The following is a 20,035-nucleotide window of genomic DNA, read 5'->3' on the forward strand; positions in this document are numbered from 1 at the left end:
ATTTGTTGGTATTTATTACCGTCAGCAAGTTTGTTTATTGACTCTTTAAGTTTGGTGATGTCTTTCATGTTACGGTGTGGCATATAGAATGATGCCAAGTATAAGTCCTTCATACTCTGTAGTTTTACTTTTGTCCAAATAATTTCGCATTCAGTGACAAGTTCGACTTTTTCATCAGATACCAAGTTTGATTTAATACCTGTGAATACGCCTCCTCCAAGGGAGTCTCGGTCATTACGGTGAAATATGTAATTCTCTGGGAAAACTTCACAAGATTTTATACAGTTTTTCTCTGGGTCCCTACCCGGTTTAATGCCTTTTAGCCATGATTCAGTGCCACATATTAGATCTGGTTTTACATATTCAACAGCTGCCCTAAATTCAGATTTGTTAGTGTTTATGCTGCAACAGTTCACTGTTAATAGCCTAAAGTTTGTACTTTTAGTAAATACTGTGGACTTGGAGCTAGTTCTAGTACTATTTGTGTTTGTCTTATAACTGTTTCCTACACTTGGCTTTTGGCTGTGTGTTGATTTTGTTGACAAGCGTTTTCTCGTTTTGGGGCTGCTGGTATGCAGTGGACTAAAGTGGTCGCATGACGTGAATGAGTCAAAGACCGAGTCGGTGCCTGATAGAGGTGCATACATATTTTGCATACATATTTGTTGTATGTTGTATAAAACTATTGTATGTAAAGCTGTCTACGTTAATACTGTTACATTTACAGCAATGCAAGACTACGTGACTTTTCTCAAGATAGGACATATTCCTAGAACTGATGTCACCACATGTTTTGTGGAACCATACACTACAATTATTACAACAGACTCCTACCCGACTCCATGATACAGGTGCTTCACATACTCCGCAAGGGAAAACTGATCAATTTCTAGGTCCTGGATTTTGTTGAATGTCATTTGCTAACAGGATGAGCAGTATGAGTAGAGTTTTATGCTTTGTTGACATTATTTTTTTTTATTTTTCTGCATTGTTCCTTCTAAGTTGAAACGTACTCGAGCACCCTGATATGCTGGGTCTCACAAGGTTCGCACTCAATTTAGTTAAAGTTATGTTGTTTGCTGTTGAGTGACTGTTATTATGTGTTAAACAAGTGTTCATGATGAAAGTAGTAAGTATGGCTACGGTAAGGACAATTGAATTTGCCGCCATTTTGGAAGATGACCAGAGAGAGGTGACCAGCTAAAGTGTGTTTAGCACGACATTTTATGAAATATTAACAACAAAACATATATAGATGGGTCACTCGTGGATATTAGATGATAGTTCACAAGTTATGTTGTCAATATATGTGTTTAGGATGTAGTAAAACACTATTTGTTGTCAATGATCTCCTCTCCTGTGAAAAACACTACTGTCGTTCGCGCATGCGCCTCTCTATCTATCTGAATAGATATGAATGCGTACTCAAATCCAATCTATTAGAAAAAACGAATTATTACAGAAGAGTGTCCACCATGCACTTGCACTGCACTATCATTAGAATAGTAGAATAGAGTGATATACAGATGGATGAAAATTTGCCTGTAGAGTTATTAAGATGATCTGCTATATATATGTCTGCTATGCACATATTAATATAATAGACTATATAGCAACAAACCAGAGTATACTTATAACAAATGATTATATCACTACAATGTAATAGTTATTACGGTGAGGTTGAATTCCCTGTCAATTTTTCATCATCCACACAGGAAAAAAATATAACTATGCCGTACCTTAACTTAACTTCAGGTAAAGAGATATGATTTTTTTCTGATGCAAGTGCTTGTGATCCACCAGAATTTGCGGTCATCCGATGTTCAGTACTCTAGTACTTTGATTATATTACGATAGATGATTTAGCCCCGACATTTATTGTCTGTTGTCTCTTTCGGTATAATAAAACACTTACTGACTGGATATTCGTGGAATAGTAAGTTTATTGTCCCCTCGGATACAACTATTGCCCTCGGCTACGCCTCAGGGCAATAGTTTCACCTCGGGGACAATACGGTTAGGCTACATGGTTTATCTTTAAAAAACCATACACTACAATTATTACAACAGACTCCTACCCGACTCCATGATACAGGTACTTCACATACTCCGCAAGGGAAAACTGATCTATTTCCAGGTCCAGGTTTGAACGTAGAAGAATTTATGATTTCGTTGTAAGAATTTTTGTGTAGTATTTACTTAATTCCACTGCCACATTACTGGCTGTTTGGCAGCCCGTACGAACACAAAATTGTTTACGAGTATTTGAAGTTTCTTTTCCTTTTATCAATTTCTGAATTAATCTCTATACAAACCAGGAGGCTGTTTAAAGGACAATAACCCCCATGAAGAGTTGACGGACTATTTCGGCCCTGTTGACATACTAGAAGGTCTTGTTATGCTTTTCATTGTTCGCTTTTCCTGAAGTTCCTACCCATCTTTTATAGCTTTCAACAAAAATAGGTAAAAAACAAATAATTGGAAACATTGTCATTTTATGGCCAATAAGTCTTATATAGATTTGACCTACGAGTTGGGCCATGTTGACTTATTTGTAGATCTTGTTTTCCTGATCATTTTTGCTATTTAAATTTCTATATACATGTATCTATTAACGTTTTTAAAAATTAGATCAGAGTCTCGCAATATTTAGTGTGACTAATTTCTGCTGAAGAATGACTAAGTTCCGATGTCTGGAAAAATGAGAAAACATTTCTCAAACAATTCCATTATAACAGCAGATGCACAACTTCAACATAATGCACAATCTTCCTGTGAAGTTTCATGGATCTGGGTTCAAAACTGTAAGAGGATTTGATTACACAGAACTTGTACCCCCTTTCATTAATTTTGCAGAAAAATGACTAAGTTTCCAAGTCTCGATAAAACCGGGAAAAGTTCCTCAAACAATTATATACTGTAAACCAACTTATTTTTGCGGATACTTTATTTCGCGTTTAGCTCTTACTAGTCCATTTCGCGGCGATTTAATTTCGCAATTTTCAAATCTGCCTGATGTAGTTGAATAAGGGAAGATCCAAGTTTTACATATTCGCGTTATTTTTCTACTCGTGAAAGTCGCGAAAGTAAATCGCTCGCGAAAATTAGTTGGTTACAGTAATAGCAGGTGCACAAGTTCAACACCTGTGAAGTTTCAGGGATCTGGCTTGAAAACTGTAGGAGTTGATTACACAGAGTAGGTACATTGTATCGACTTTCCACCTCCCACCCGCCCATCTGTCCAACATCACATACTTATAAGCTGGTTTGGAACGTCGTCCAACCCGGCCAATAAAAGGCAACAACGCAAAAAAATATGATGAAAATTATAACTGGGCTATATAGAGTCATCTGACGATTTCGGAACCGATGAACTATTTTGTAGATATTAAGATAATACACAAACACTCAAAAAGATTGTTATTTAGGGACAATAAGTCTTATAAAGAGTCGACCAAACTTTCGGCATTATAACCCCACGTTTTTTCGAATTGACAAATATTTCGATAAGGTTCATGGGATCTCGGAACAAATGGTGGCAAAAATAGTAATGCAGCCTGTTAGGACATAACATTAGCTTTAAGAAAAACACAACAAATTGCAACAAAAATTAAAATTTAATGAATAGATTGTCACAAAACCACAAGCCCAGTTTAAACACTAAAACATGTCCATTTTATGTATGGACCTTCTGAGTTCGTTTTGCACGATACTATTGTCATTTCACTTAGAAAATGTTTGTTAACGATATCCATATTTCAATATTCAATATCGGGTGAAACCACCACGTGATTGGATGCAGGCCCCAACCCTGCGTCTCATCCCTCCAGTTAGTCGTCGGATTTCCTGCTGTGGTATTTGCCGCCATTCCCGGTGCAATGCTGCTTCCAACTGACGTAAATTTTGTACAGGTGGTTCGGCTGCCTGTACCCGACGGCCTAACGTGTCTCAAATATGCTCTATCGGATTCAAATCCGGGCTCATGGCAGGCCATGGAAGAGCAGTTACTGCTTCGCCTTGAAGAAATGCGGCAACCGCCCTTGAACGATGCGGCCTAGCGTTGTCATCCATAAACACAGGTTTTGCAGCTAATGAGTGGTTATCAAAAACTACTGGCTGAAGATCTTCTCTGATGTATTGATCATCATTAAGGTTTCCTCGTATAGTCACCAAGTCCAATTTGCAGTCATGAGAGATGCACCCCCATACCATCACAGAGCCTCCACCGTAAGGGACAGTTGCATGGATGTTCCTTGGGGTATATGCTGTATTTTTCTGTCTCCAAACTCTTAATCTTCCATCTGTAACATGCAGAAGAAACCGGTTCTCGTCTGACCAATGGATCTTGCGCCAGTTCCTCAAGTTCCAACCACGACGAGCTAAGCACCATGCCAAACGCAGTTGTTGATGTCGGTCAGTTAACATGGGACGTCTTATTACCCTCCTTGACTTCAGTCCTGCTGATTTCAACCGGTTCCTCAAGGTTCTGGTTGATAGCTGTCTATAAGGTAACCATTCTCTTTTAAGAACAGGACTTGTTGCGAATAGCATTCGTCTAATCAGGCGTTGCAGTGCCCTGTCTTCACGCTGCGATGTCACCAGTGGTCTACCGGATCTTGGCAAGTCTTTCACGTTATTGGTTTGGATGTGTTTCCGCACAAGCCTGCTGACTACAGTATAATGGTAGCCCATCTGACGTCCAAAAGCTTTATAAGATAATCCTGATGACCGCATGCCGATAATCTGCCATCTTTGAGCCTCCGATATTCGTCTTCGTACCATGTTCACAGAGTGTGAATAAGATTTTCAAATCGCCGGACTTAAATACTCAAATTTGAAGCGCGGGGAAACTGCATTTTGTAATTTGCATGGGAGGCATGGTTCACGTGCATGATACGTCGATATCTTAATGACCGGTCACACCTGTATGGTCACATCGTTTTAAAGGAACATTGGTCTTGTTAAAATCAATATTTATATTCAAATTAACATTTTTGGTAAAAATCTATAATGTAATATATCAGGGGGTGCTTAACATTTTTCTTTGTGTATAGCTGTAGATTTTGTCTTGTGGATCAATTTTGCTGTTTAAAATTTCTCCGTATCTGTTATACAAGTAATTTTTTTAAATAAAAGGCAATAACGCAAAAAAAAAGAAGGTAAAAATCATAACACTGCTAGAACTATAAGGAGTCAGCTGACGATTTCGGCAATGATGACCTATTTGTAGATCTTGTCTTGTTGATCGTTTTTGCTATATAAAGTTTCAATCTATCTGTTTCAATTTCAAGATAATAGCTAAAAATGCAAAAAAATGGTAACTTAACTGTTAACACAGAGATATATCTCGCCAGTCGGCAGAAAAAAAAAAGACAATCTGATTGACAACTTTGCTAATTAATCCAAAGTCGCTGTACAATGACCTAGGAGTCAAGGCCTCGAAATAGTCGCCAAACTGATATATACTGAACTGTATAGACTATCAAAAGTAGTTCCTATCAAGCTGACTTAAGCAGAAAACTTAACAATGAAAATTACTAATTAATTCAAAGTTACTGCACCATGAACTAGGGAACACGGCCCCGAAATAGTAATCAAACTAATATGTACTGATATTAATACAACTTTAAGGAAAACATTGATCTATCACAAATAGTTCCTATCTTAAGCAGAAAACTAAACATTGAAAATTGCTAATATTCAAAGCTACTGAACCATGACCTAGGAGACAGGGCCTCGAAATTGTCGTCAAACTGATAGTAATGCAACTTCATAGAAAATGTCATTGATCTATCACAAGTAGTTCCTATCAAACTGACTTAAGCAGAAAACTTAACAATTGTTGACGCATCCTACGCCGCCGGAAAAGCAAACATCTATGCCTCTCTATCCGCAATATTTTTGTCGCAGGCGAGACAAAAATTATCACTTAAGGACAATAACTCCATTCAAGAGTCCACTGACGATTTCGGCCATGTTGACGTTTTTGTTGAATTGTCTTGACAGTTCTGATGTAAATGGACAGTTGTTGGTGAACCACGACCTTTTGAACATTTCTGTACTTTTCAGATTTCCACTATCTATAGCGATTTTCAAGATAATAGACAAAACTTGCATTTTACCTCATATGATATAGTTTTGGCAATGTCGGCCATGTTGGCTCGCAGGTGGGATCATTGGACTAATTTTGAAACTAGAAACCCCAACACAATTGTAAATGAGTCAAGGACAACGGACATATGCCAAACAGAAACTTTTAGGCAGCAAAAGAGAACAGTTATTGTACTTAATAAATTATGATAAAACAACTGGCAAACTATTTCTGCAAATTCATTCGTTTGTAGCCAGTAACATGACTCTGAGACTACTATACTAAACTATAATATGAGTTATAGTAGTCTCAGCATGACTATATATACATTATTGAACAATTTTATAAAAATCGTGTGCTTTGTCAGGAAGCATGTCAGGAGTAATCTTAAGCTATATTTTCGTGCCTCTAGTCTTTATAAATAAGAGTGCACACGCTGAAATGTCTCGTCTGCTTTACTGACCATTGCTTTTATGTTGATAGTCCTAACTATAAAATTTTACTACAAGTATCACAATAACAAACATGATCCAAGAAAATGAGGTCAAGGTAAGATAAACCAAGCCGGAAATACATGTACACTTTCAATCATTCCATACGCCGAATATAGTTGACCTTTTGCTTATAGTATACGAGAAACAGACCAAAAAATGGAAAACTTTATATTGACCAAAGAACCATGGAAATGAGGTCAATGTCAGATGAACCCTGTCAGACAGACATGTACACCTTAAAATCATTCAATGCAGCAAATATAGTTGACATATTGCTTATAGTATTAAGTATTTACGAAACAAACTTAACCAAAAAAACTTAACATTGACCAATGAACCATGAAAATGAGGTCAAGATGATACATGCCACAGACATATACACCTTACAATCATTCCATACACTAAATATATTGCTTTTAGTTTAAGAAAAACAGACCAAAACACAAAAACTTAACATTGAGCAATGAACCGTTAAAATCAGGTCAAGGTCAAATAAAACCTGCCAGACTGACATGTACATCGTTAAATATATCAATACACCAAATACAGTTGACCTATTGCATACAGTATTAGAAAAACAGACCAAAACACAAATCTTAACTTTTACCACTGAACATGAAAATGAGGTCAAGGTCAGATGACACCTGCCAGCTGGACATGTACACCTTACAATCCTTCCATACACCAAATATAGAAGACCTATTGCTAATAGTATGAGACATATGGACTTGACCACGAAAACTTAACCTTGTTCACTGATCCATGAAATGAGGTCAAGGTCAAATGAAAACTGTCTAACAGGTATGAGGACCTTGCAAGGTACGCACATACCAAATATAGCTATCATATCACTCATAATAAAAGAGAAATTAACATTATAATAAATCTTAACTTTTTTCAAGTAGTCACTGAACCATGAAAATGAGGCCAAGTACAATTGACATATGACAGATGGAAACTTCACATCATAAGGCATCTATATACAAAGTATGAAGCATCCAGGTCTTCTACCTTCTGAAATATTAAACTTTTAAGTAGTTAGTTAAAGCCGCTTACTAACTAACACAGCAGCCGGATCACTATCACTATATTCTCATGCTTTCTGTAACAGAAAAGAGGAGGGACGAAAGATACCAGAGGGACAGTCAAACTCATAGATCGAAAACAAACTGACAACGCCATGGCCAAAAATAAAAAGACAAACAGACGAATAATAGTACAGATGACACAACATAGAAAACCAAAGACTAAGCAACACGAACCCAAACAAAAACTGGGGGTGATCTCAGGTGCTCCGGAAGGGTAAGCAGATCCTGCTCCACATGTGGCACCCGTCGTGTTGCTTATGTTATTACAAATCCGGTAAATAGTCTAATTCGGTAAGTCACATTCGTGAAAAGGGAGGGTATTGTAGTTACGACACAAGGAACATATCCATATTGTTGCATGCTCTACAAAAATTTTGATGTCAGATCTTTGGAAGTCCCTGTTAAACATAATTACAAATTGTCTAGACTGATGACTTATGTAGACTTTAAAGCTTGATATATGATATAGGCACTTGTCTTTTGTTGAAGACCACATGTTGACCTCTGGGTGACATTTGTGTTAGGAGGTTGTTGTCTCATTGGCATATACATCAGCTCCTTTTAATCATACTATTACAGAAATTAAAGCAAACATCAATTAATCAATCTATTACAAGGCATAGCTTGCTATATAATATGGGTTTTGCTCATTGTTGAAGGCTGTATGGTGACCTATAGTTGTTAACTTCTACATCATTTGGTCTCTGGTGGAGAGTTGTCTCATTGGCAATCATACCACATCTTTTCATTTTTTTTATAACAGATCTAGTGAAGACTTGACATGGAATAATGGTTGAATATGGCATTAAAAAGAATGTACTGCATATTCATTTACATTAAAAGGCATAACACAGAATATTTAAAGCCAAATATATTTTAGTGAAACAATAACAAAGTGTAACAATAAGGTAAACAAAGTGTGAACAATATAATTATGTGAGCAATATAGGTATTGATATATAAACACATACAAAAATACATGTAAATTTAAAGTTGTAGAATAAAAATAGATATCTTAACATTTATATAAAAATATATGTTTTAACAAATTTTTTTTTTTTACCAAACTTTGAATATAAATACAGAAGACAGTTGACACTTAATGTGTATTCAAAAATATGTTTTAACAACAAAGTAAATATAAAGATTGTACCAACTTTTTGCATCTAAACTTGTTTACACAAAAATATACAATATTTTAAAAAATCTATAAAAAGGTGAACAAAGTCTAATTTCTGATTAAAAAGGGAATGCTTATTTCTAGTAAAGGATATTTAATATTGAAGTATCCTTTTCTTTTTTGGATGTAAGACACTTTTTCTAATAAGTTTTCTGATAAATTATATTTAACTTTAATTTTATGACTAAATTATATAAAATATTTAAAACAAGTATAAAAATTAATCTGAGCATTTCAGTTACTATGTACACAGAAGAGAAAATATGTTCAATTTTTATCTATTTCGTATTAATCTTTTGTACTGACCCATCAGAAGGAAAGTGTTTATAACCTCATAATACCTAAGACTTATAAATTTATTACAATTTAGATGCTACCTGAATTACTAAATCAATCAAAGATGAAATCTGAATACAAAAATCATTACATTGATTGATTGATTGTTGTTTGTTTAATGTTATAAAATCTTTACAATAAAATGTTCAATTTTAACTCTAGTTTACAAATTTATTTTACTTATTCTCTGTTATAATTTTATTATATCTATTAGAAATAGGATGTTAACTACAAAACTTATGAAGAAAAAGACTTCTGGTGCACAAAGGAAAAAGCCAAAGAAAAATGCTCAGTTTTACATAATTTTACAATGAAAATAACATCACTGCTGACAAAAATAAATCCACCAAAACATTGATAACAACAGTGCACAAATATATATTATTATTGAAAATAAACAAAAATACTGTTTTTTTATTACTGCAATATATACTGTGAGTACAGTCAAACTATATTTTGCATAGAAAAGTGCTCTTAAAATAGTAAAAAAAGCTTTTTTAATTTATGAAAGGTTAAATTTTATTATAATGTATTCGAATACAAAATTGTTAATTTTTTAAAACTGGGTAAATATTAAAACATCACAATAAAAATTTAAATTTCCTGTATGAGAAATATATTAAAAGCAAATATTGTAAATTCAGTACATACTAAACTTAAAAGGATGTAGGCATAGTATTACAATTCTTTTTCACAAAATATCACAAATCTTTTTTTAGTTTTATTCCTTGTTTTTGTTCCATCTTTCATTATAGACACTTGTTTACCATTTGAATTCATCTTCTGGTTCATTTCCAGTTGGGGACTGAACTCTAGATGGAGGTCTTGATGGCTGACTTCCCATGGAAGACATGCTTACATAGCTGTCTTCTCGATGCATTGATGAATCAAATGAATGTCGTGATCGCAATGGTTTACTAGTATTAGTTGTATCCTTTGTTGGACTTAACGAGTTTGCATGTCTAGATACTCGTTTTGGTGCTGTGTCAGACATATTTTGAGTGTTCATTATTGATTGTCTTTGTACACCCTTCTCAGGAATATACTCCATAGGCAGTTGAGGTTTTCGTGAGTTTGCTTCAGTTTCGATTTTACTTAATGTGTTCTTTCGACTTCCTAAACTGGTACTTGTTTTATTATCATGCCATGTGGTTGTATTCACAGGAGGATTGTCTATAATTGACATTTTCTTTACACAAGTGTTTGTTGCTGAGGTATCCACCAATAATTGTGTATCGCCACTCATTGCACTACTTAGAACACTAGAAGATCTTGAAAATGATTCACTTGGCTTTGGTGTAATATTGGATGTTAATGATTCCCTTCTGCTATCTAGGACTGAAAACTGCGCAGCTTCATCGGGTGAAAATCCTCGGTTCTTGAAGGAAAAGGATTGTGTTTCAGTCTCTGGTTGAAATGGACAGAAGATTTCTGCATTATCTGGTTGGTAATTTACACCTGGTTGTACAAATGGTGATTGGGGTCGAGGATCGGATAGAAGTTTTGGTTTTGTAAATAAGGAGGAGTCTGTTTTTAGAGGTATACTCTCATCTGGCTCTGCATCGAACATACTGACCACTGGTTCCATCTTTCCTGCTTTAAGTGTAGGTTTCTTTGTTTTTTCTGGGAATTTGGCCTTGAAATTGTATGCCATTGGAGCCATTGCACCACCAAATGCAGGATTGGCAGAAAACAACTGGTCTTCAAGATCAACATTAGTAGCTGTTAATACTGAGCGATCGGACATGGAAGAACGGGGTCTCCAATCTTCATCATCATCTGAGTCATAGTCATGACCTACAACCTTTTTCTTCTTTCTAAAGCACAGTTTTCCATGGCACCAGCAACAACATATAGATATTAGTATAAGAATTATAATGGCAGCAATGGCAGCTACTATGATCATGATATTCAATCCCGCAGCATCCTCCTCCTCCTCTTCATCTGTACAATAGTCAAAGTAATGAGATAATGTACATTCATCCACATCAAAAGTTGCTTGACAGTAATAAATAAGGTTTTCGACTATAATTGTTTGACTTCCATTCACTCCAACAGTTGAGTAGTCTGCTAGACAAGATTCCAATAAAAAGTTTGAAAGGCTGGATATGTCACCTCCATAACAGGTTGAATTGACATCTGAATTTGAGAGTGCATTTATACAAGCTGTTAATGCTGCAGAATTTACGTTATCTGTTGTTACATCTTCGGAGGTGAATGTTGATACAGTTGGTATATCTGATGGAGACCATAAGTCATCAGCACTGACTACAGCTTTTGAACCTGTAGATTTTGCGCTACTGGATGTAGATATTGTTCCGGGGACTGTTGTTGTTCCCAATCCAGTCTGCACAATAATGCTAGCAGACAATCCTGTACCTTCATCAAACTTTGAAAGAATAATTAAGTTTTCATCAGATGTTATGTCATTAGTGTATTCTGATTGTTCTGCTAGAACCGAATCAAAGGATCTAACTGTGCTCCACATACGTAACATATCAATATCTAATGGATTGCTAGAGCTTCCATAAATGTTTATGTTGTTTATTTGTCCCATGGTACTCGATGTCAGAATATTTGAAAATGATTTGTATTTGAAGTCTTCCCCATTATTTGCAATTCTGTAAACCATAAATTGCCCACTTGCTGAATCCCACGTTACAGTAATGTAGTTCCAAACTTCTAATTCAAATGCAATATTTGTTGTTAAGGTCATTCCAAAATCAACCTGTAAAAGACCATCTTTTATTCTTACTGTCAAATTCTGTAAACCTATTTCATATGATATTATAGGTTGAGTAATGTTTTTGCTACTGCTATCTATTCTGGACCAGAAACTAATAGTGAATGCATCTAATGAATTAGTATACACATCATTAAAAGATACAGTCTGAGTTGTTAGATGAAGCATATAACCTGATGTTGAGAGATCTTTCAGTCTACTATCATAATATGTGTGGACAGACCCGAGTGATGTTCCTAGTTTTGACTTAGTCCACCCTCCTATGTACGAGGTAGACAACTTACTTTCTACAAAAGCCATGTTTGATGAATCATCAGGTGATATTAAGTCATTATACCATGTTGTATCTGTATTTCCTAATAATCCAGTTGCTGACTTAGCACTACTGGATTGTACTCTAAAACGACAAATTAATCCAATATTACTGTCAGAAACCAGGACAGAGAATCCCCCGGATGTTAGCCTGATATAGTCTGATGTATTCCATTTGACTTCAATGTTAGATACTGTTGTTATCACAGGATACTCAAGTGTTGTAGATCCTCCCACATGTACGGCCTCCATCCCAAGTGTTCCTTTAAGTATGCTTACAGTTTGTCCACCACTGCTAACAGATATTTCTTTAATTTCTCTGCAGCTGATATCATTATTACAAGGCCAGAATACCCCCTGAACTGATACTCCTCCAGCTGAATATGCAGTGTAAGTGCCTGGTGTTATTAGCTTATATGATACTCCATCAAGAGTTGTTATATAGGATCCCATTAGAAAGCCTACTGCATAAGTTTGTGATGATTTTGGTGCTTGAACAGCAAATTTACAGTCTGATCCATACATCCCTGTTGTACATTCAGAGCAGTTGAAATTTGAATCTGTCATAACAACTTCTGCATTAGTTGCATATGTCTTCCAGTAATTTGTGGTACTCATTGTACTACCAAGCCAGTGTGCATCACAATTACACCCTCCTGTTGTACCATTACATGCTCCATGTGAGTTACAACTTCCGTCTGTTCCCAATGAACATGTTGCAGCACAAGATGTTCCCCAATGTGCTGAATCACATTCACACTGGCCAGAGCCAGAATCAAAAGTTCCAAATTGACATTCTTGGTTGCACGATGTACCATGTTTTGAAAGATAACTATTATATGTTATAATTTTGTCGCAGACAGCATTTGCTGGCGATTCTGTAAGAGAATTTGCATTCTTGCAATATTCGGCAGTACTGAGAAGTAATACCTCTGCTAAATCCTCATTCCCTGATGTCTTAACTAGAGATGAGCATTGGTCCAGCATTGTTTCAATGAAATTTTCTAATCCTGAACACTGAGTTGTGAATCTGCTATCTTCAAACAATCCAGTACATTTGTCCGAGCTTGTAGTAAGGCTGTAGGGTTCTGCTGTAGTTAACTGAGGCAGGTTTAATTCAATACCTTGAGAAAGTTCTAAATCATCTGACGATGCCCATGTCGGTGGATTATCCAGGTCTACTGGATACATATTCTGATTTTTAATGTCTGAAGACAAATACCCAGTTCCTTCACTAAATGACCATGCTGCAAACAAATCTGGTGTTTTCTCCGAAACATCTTTCCTCCAATTATTTTTTATGATAGATGGGTTTTGTGGACGTGTCCATATTCTTAACTCATCAATATAGCCATTAAACTGACCTATTGGTGCTAGGGTAGTAACTCCTTTTCCAATTTGACCTACTGTTAACGTGCCCCCACTCGTAAAAGCACCAACATTCATTTCTAGTTCTTTCACAGATATTTCGCCAGAATCCTTTGTAACATATACTCCAAGTACACCATTTTCTTTATCCACAGCAAGATTAACTTGGTTCCATTTATCAACATCCAAGTTTATTCCAGTTTGGTAAGAGTTGTCATTTTCAATAATGGCAAGACCACTACGGAAATTGACAAATGTTATAAAATCACCATTGTCTGTATGATACGTTAGCATTGGTCCGTTCACAGCAGAAGGTTTAACATTGAATTCAACACTATATTCTGATGTGTCTGGCAGTTCAAAGTCATCTGCAAAAATGCCATTTGTTCCGCTGAACCGAAGACATGAAGGTCCGGTTATAACATATTCTCTTTCTAAAATGGTGTTAATTTCAGTGTTGTTGACTGCGTTGTTTTCTAGGAAGGAATCAATTGCCTCATATGATACGTCTTTGACACATGATCCAGCAGTTGTAGAATTAATTATTTTATTGCAAATGTCTCCTCTAGTAGCACTCTCACAATCTGCAAGTTGAAGAGCTGTCTTTGTGTCACAAGACGCTACGAGACCTTCAATCAAGTTTGTTTCTGAATCAAATTTTTCATTTGGATATGACATGGTGGCAATTAAGCCATTTTCAATGGACATTATATCAAGCTGTAAATTGATATCAGTCATATTTATTGTCAAAAAATTATTTTGTGAAATAGATAGCTGAACATTGCCTATGGTTGTCTTTTCAAATATTTCAGTTTCGCCCGTACTTGTAAAAACCTTTACTTTTGATTCTCCAAAGCTATTGGATGCACGGATATAGTAAATAACTCCACCGGCTTCAAACATTATGTCATTCAAACAGTAATGTGTCTTCTTTGTATCATTACATACAGACATGTGAGCATAAACCGATTCTTGTACTCCCGAATGTCCAAAAAGCTTGTATACATTTTGTGCTGTTAAATCAACTAAATACCCATCAAAGGTTACCATTTGTCCAAAATTATTGATATGAGCTATTAAATTTGATTGACCTGCTGGTTGTCCTGTTGGTAGAACAACACATTCATCACCTTCCCATCCTGTTCCACAACTATCACAAGTAGGTCCGGTCCAGTGTCCTTCACAATGACACTTTCCCCCTGTATCACAAGTTCCGTGATTATTGCATGGCTCTGCATTTCCATTGGGACAAAGTTCGTCACAATTTGGTCCCCAATATCCGTAATAACAGAGACAAGCCCCGTCTGTTCCCATATAACCAAATCCACAGTTGTTACACTCCTGAGTTACCCAGAATGGAACTGTGCCATTCTGTTTGCACATTTCAGAATATAAACTAGTGGGAGTGCCACCTTGCGCTTCACATGCTGAAATGAAACTAGTCATTGTTACCATGCTGTCTTCTACGTCTGAAGATGTACTGCCAAGAATAATACATTGTTGTTTAAACCAGTTCTTACTAGATTGGGAAACTCCTGCACATGCTGAACTTATAGCAGCTGAATCAAAGAACTCGTTACATGCTAACTTAATATCTTCTTTCATCTCGATGGTGTTCTCAGCATCTGCATTGATATTTTGTAAATCAAGATCAGAAGCTACCCATTCAGGTGTTTGCCAAGGGAAGCTAGGAAGTTGCAAGTCATTACTTAAAACATCGTCTGATGCCATGCTACCAAATCCTTCTGAGAAAGACCACAATGTTGATACATTCTTTAGGAACCCAGCTCCTTTCACATTTAAACTGTCTGCTTGTGTTATCAAGTGAGATGGTATGGGATCTTTCCAAACTGATATTTCTTCAATCTCGCCAACAAATTTCTCATCATCAGTGAAAGTGTGTGCTGGTGATTTCGATGAAGGAATCCATTCTGCTAAAGCAACTTTTCCACCTTCAGAGAAAAGATCTGGAATGAAGTCATCTATGATTTGATATGTCATGCTGGCATTTGGTCCATAATGGTATAAATGCATTTGGTTATTTTTGCCATCCATTGTCATAATGAACTGATTCCATTCATTAAGCTGTGGACTTATAGATGTTGTAATTATGTCCGTCCCATGTTCTAGTATCATTGGGTCAGTATTATATATGGAGAATGTTTGGTCGTCTTTACTATTGGACAGGATAACTCCACCTTCTTCGGTTGGTTTGAAAAAAATACCAAGACTGAAATCTTCACTGTTAAGAGTGGTATTACTGTTATACTTCAATTTTTCCGACTGAGCAGCTGTTTTATTGAATGACAGGGCAAAGCCTGCATTTTCATTCACATCTATGCCATAGACTGTTGATAGTGTGTCTACCATAGTACCACCTTCTGATCTATATTTCTTTTCAAGGTATTTCATTAGTTCTGAATGCGACATTGATTCCATTGAACTTGTTTCTGGAAGTATTCCTTCTGAATCTGCTATTACAGCTGAATTAATGTCTAATGCAAAGTCTATCCATTGCTCATGTGCTTTAATTGTAATGACATTTGTTTCTGGGGTCTTTACAGTAAATTTCAGTTTCGCATAAGAGTCCATTTCCAAGTCAACTGAAGCTGATAGAGTTGATGTTGTATCATAGTCAATCTTCACCGAGTTACTATACACAGTAGGTGGAACATCTTTTTGTCCAGATGGAAGCACTACAAGTCTTGTGTCTCCTGTGGTAATAGATAAGCCAATAACACATGCTCCAAATTGACAACTCACTTGATAAGTCTCAACAGCAAAACCTTTATCTTGATTTAGAATAGCAAAGTATGTCCCAGTCAGTTCATCCAAGCTGATCTGATATCCATTGAATCCCATGTAGTTTCCTTGACTTGTTACATAAGCTTTAGTTCCAAGCGAGCTTCCTGAGTATAGAACATCACAATCTGGACCAGTCATGCCGGCAGTACATGTCCCACAATTCAATGCTCCATCCCAATTCCAATCACATGTACAACCTCCATTGTCGTCACACTGCCCATGATTACTACAAGGAGTATCAGAACCTCCTGGACACACATTGGAACAATTTTCTCCATAATATCCATACGTGCAAATGCATGTACCATTTGAAAGTTGTTCTCCAAACACACATGTTTTAGGACATCCACTATTTTCTCTGATGGTTATTTCTAGACTATTACAGAGCGGTGTTAGTACTGGAGATTCTGGCAAATTTAACAATAATTCACAAACTTTTCCATAACCCAGGATAACGTTGTTGACTGATGCTAGATCATTTGTGGTGCTATACACTTGCATGCATTCAGTGTAGAGAATATCTTTGGTAGATGTAGGTACATTGGAACACTCGCTGTATGTGTCGTTTCTTATCTTTTTACAAACTTGATCTGCCATTTCTTTCTCTGCAGTGCTGTTAAAGAAAACATAAGTGACTTCTGGTTCAGTATACTTGTCATACACCAGATCTGAAGGTGTCCATGATGGCTGAACCCATGGGTTGCTAGGCAGGTCAATGGTTAAACTTTGTATAAAGTCTGATGTCTGTTCACCTTGACCATCATCAAAAAGCCAAGCTGCATAAAGTATTTGTTGTATATCAAGAGGATTAAGTTGGTAAATATCAACTATAATGTTGGGTTCTACTGGTATTTTCCAAATTAAGAAGTTATCTAATTGACCTTGAAGTGCTGTTGGAGCTGTCATTGGCTTCCCACTGGAAGGTGGTTGCCAGTGACCCAGAGAAAAGGTTCCAGGATTACTGAAGATGCCAGTTGACAAAGTCACACTTCTCCTCTGAATATATCCAGTGCTATTGAAAACATATATGTCAAGGTCACCAAGTTCACCATAGTACATAACAACTACCTTGTTCCACTCATCAATTTCTAATGTCAAATTGGTTGCAAATGTTATATTATTGTAGGTCACTTCTAAAGATTCTGCACTTTGTAACATAAACAGGTTTTTATTACTGAAGGAAAACAGGACGCCTGCATTTCCACTGTTATTTGCTATTTTGACAAGGAAGTCAAAGGTGATGTTTGGTCCAACATCAGTGTAAAGGTCAATGTTAATTGATACCACCGTTGAAACAAAATTCAAACTGAATCCACCAACGTTCTGCTTCTCATCTGCCAGTGTTGGATAATATATGAATCTGTCACATTCTTTTACTTCAAAACGACTGAATTGAAGGGCAGTTGTGGTCAAGTTAGTTTCTATGTTGACTTCAGTAAATGTCAAGGCATAACCAGTCACTTCTGATGGTGATGCAGACTGTATTGTACCAGAGTATGTACAAACACTTGGTGAATATATGTTCCTGTATGTTAGCTCTTCCAGTTTCAATGTGGCATTTGTTTGGCTAGATCCACCAAGAAGACCACTAGTAAGGTTCAAAAGGTCAACTCTCAATTGTACCTCCAATGTCAAGTACTGACCTTGTTGTCTTATCAAAAGTTCAACATTTACACCAATTGTTATCTTTATTTCATCAGAGTTGAGTCGTTCAGCCTTGAAGCCCTTAAAGTAGAGTGTACTATCAAGACTATTTGCCTGATCTTCAAGATAGACTATTGATTTATTGTTGTCTTGTTTAGATGCTTGAATTGTTAATTTGGCATATCCCATTGCAGAATCTCCAATTCTAAACGTCATAAATGTGAAACAGGTGTAATTCTGATGACAACTAACTAGTTTCCCTTCTATCATGAGAACATCACTTAACGTAATCAGTGTATACTCTGCGGAATCTCTGATAATGAAGCTCAGGCCATCTAAGTTTGTCATGTGGCCAAGCTGACCAGCTATACCAATTACTTTGATTCCTTCTACTACATCACTGACAGCAATATCACAATCTGTTCCTATCCAACCACTTGAACATGTGGAGCAATCATCTGATCCTTGTCTATTTGATGGACAAGCACACATTCCAGTCTTTGAGTCACATGACCCATATCCTGAACATGGATTAGTTGTTCCTCCTGGACAAATAGAATCACATGACGTGTTCCAGTAACCACTGTTACAGATGCATTTGCTTCCTCCTTGTTTAGAACCAAAATAGCATGCTGGATCACAGTAATCAGTGAACAATAGGAAGAAGACATTGTTATTTGACATTTCAGTACATAACAACTGAGCTGGCCAGGTGTCTAGTTCTAAGATGACCTGACAATAGTCTGAGTAGCTGATGACACTGTCTACCAGGCTGTACTTATCCACTGCAGCTTTACAGTCATAGTAGTATTTTTGGTGGATACTATCTCCTGCATCGGTACATGCACTGCAAAAATAAAGCAATAATTCTTACCATTGTATTTATTGATGCATGTAAAAATAAAATTTGAGATTGCTAATAACTAGTTCTTCTCCACAACTGGGGAAAGAACCAGTCTTAATTCATCTGACATCGTGTTTTGTGTGAGATTGCTTTCTCCAAAATCTGTTCATTATTTTAGTAGCTTTCCATGTATTTATACATGTAAGACATTATGATTTGTTCTAAGCTTTCCTGATCTTGATAAACACAAAAAGGTACACTGAATACAAACAATTCAATACCTGTTACTCTCTCTTACAGTATTTTGAGAAAGTAACTAGTATTGTTTGCAGAAAAGAACAAATACCCCCACTTTCACTTGCCATTTAAGTTCTTGCTTATGGTGTGTTTCTCCAAAATCCATTCATTAATTCAATAGTTTCTCCATGTACTTATATTAGGATTTCTAAATACTGATAAACACATAACAGTACACCAAATGTAATAATGTAAAAAATGTCCCCCATGTTGCAGAATCTCCTTTCTATCATGAGAACATCACTTAACGTAATCAGTGTATACTCTGCGGAATCTCTGATAATGAAGCTCAGGCCATCTAAGTTTGTCATGTGGCCAAGCTGTATGTACACATATTTCATATTTCCAAGGGGCATAACTCTTTTAAAAAAAGTCGATCATCCACCATTATAGAACTTGTCTGAGATATTGCTGATATTAACCTATAGTATAAGTTTTATATAAATCTGTCAAGAATTGTACCCGTGAGAGTGCTAACGAGGCTATTTTCCATAAATTCAATATTTCCAAGGGGCATAACTCTTTTAAAATATTTTGATCGTCCATCATTATAGTACTTGTCCAAATATTGCTGATATTAACCTATAGTATAAGTTTTATAAAAATCTGGCAAGAATTTTACCTGTGAGAGCGCTAACGAGGCCATTTTCCATAAATTTTAATATTTCCAAGTGGCATAACTCTTTTAAAAAAAGACGATCGTCTACCATTATAGATCTTGTCCGAGATATTGCTGATATTAACCTATAGTATAAGTTTTATAAAAATCTGACAAGAATTGTACTTGTGAGAGCGCTAACGAGGCCATTTTCTATAAATTTAATATTTCCAAG

General features: G+C 36.1%; 1 protein-coding gene across 1 annotated transcript in view; it reads right to left on the minus strand.

Annotated features, from left to right (window-relative positions):
* Positions 1-8,531: 8,531 nt before the first annotated feature.
* The window catches only part of LOC127738417 (uncharacterized), a 175,977-nt gene continuing 164,473 nt past the window's right edge, over positions 8,532-20,035 (minus strand). The window contains exon 109 of the mRNA XM_052249661.1: positions 8,532-18,908. Within this exon, the coding sequence (XP_052105621.1) occupies positions 9,953-18,908 (8,956 nt within the window). The 3' untranslated portion in view covers positions 8,532-9,952. The remainder of the gene's footprint in view (positions 18,909-20,035) is intronic.

The sequence above is a fragment of the Mytilus californianus genome, unplaced genomic scaffold (assembly GCF_021869535.1).
Source record: "Mytilus californianus isolate M0D057914Y unplaced genomic scaffold, xbMytCali1.0.p SCAF_1, whole genome shotgun sequence".
Classification (NCBI taxonomy): Eukaryota; Metazoa; Mollusca; class Bivalvia; order Mytilida; family Mytilidae; genus Mytilus; species Mytilus californianus.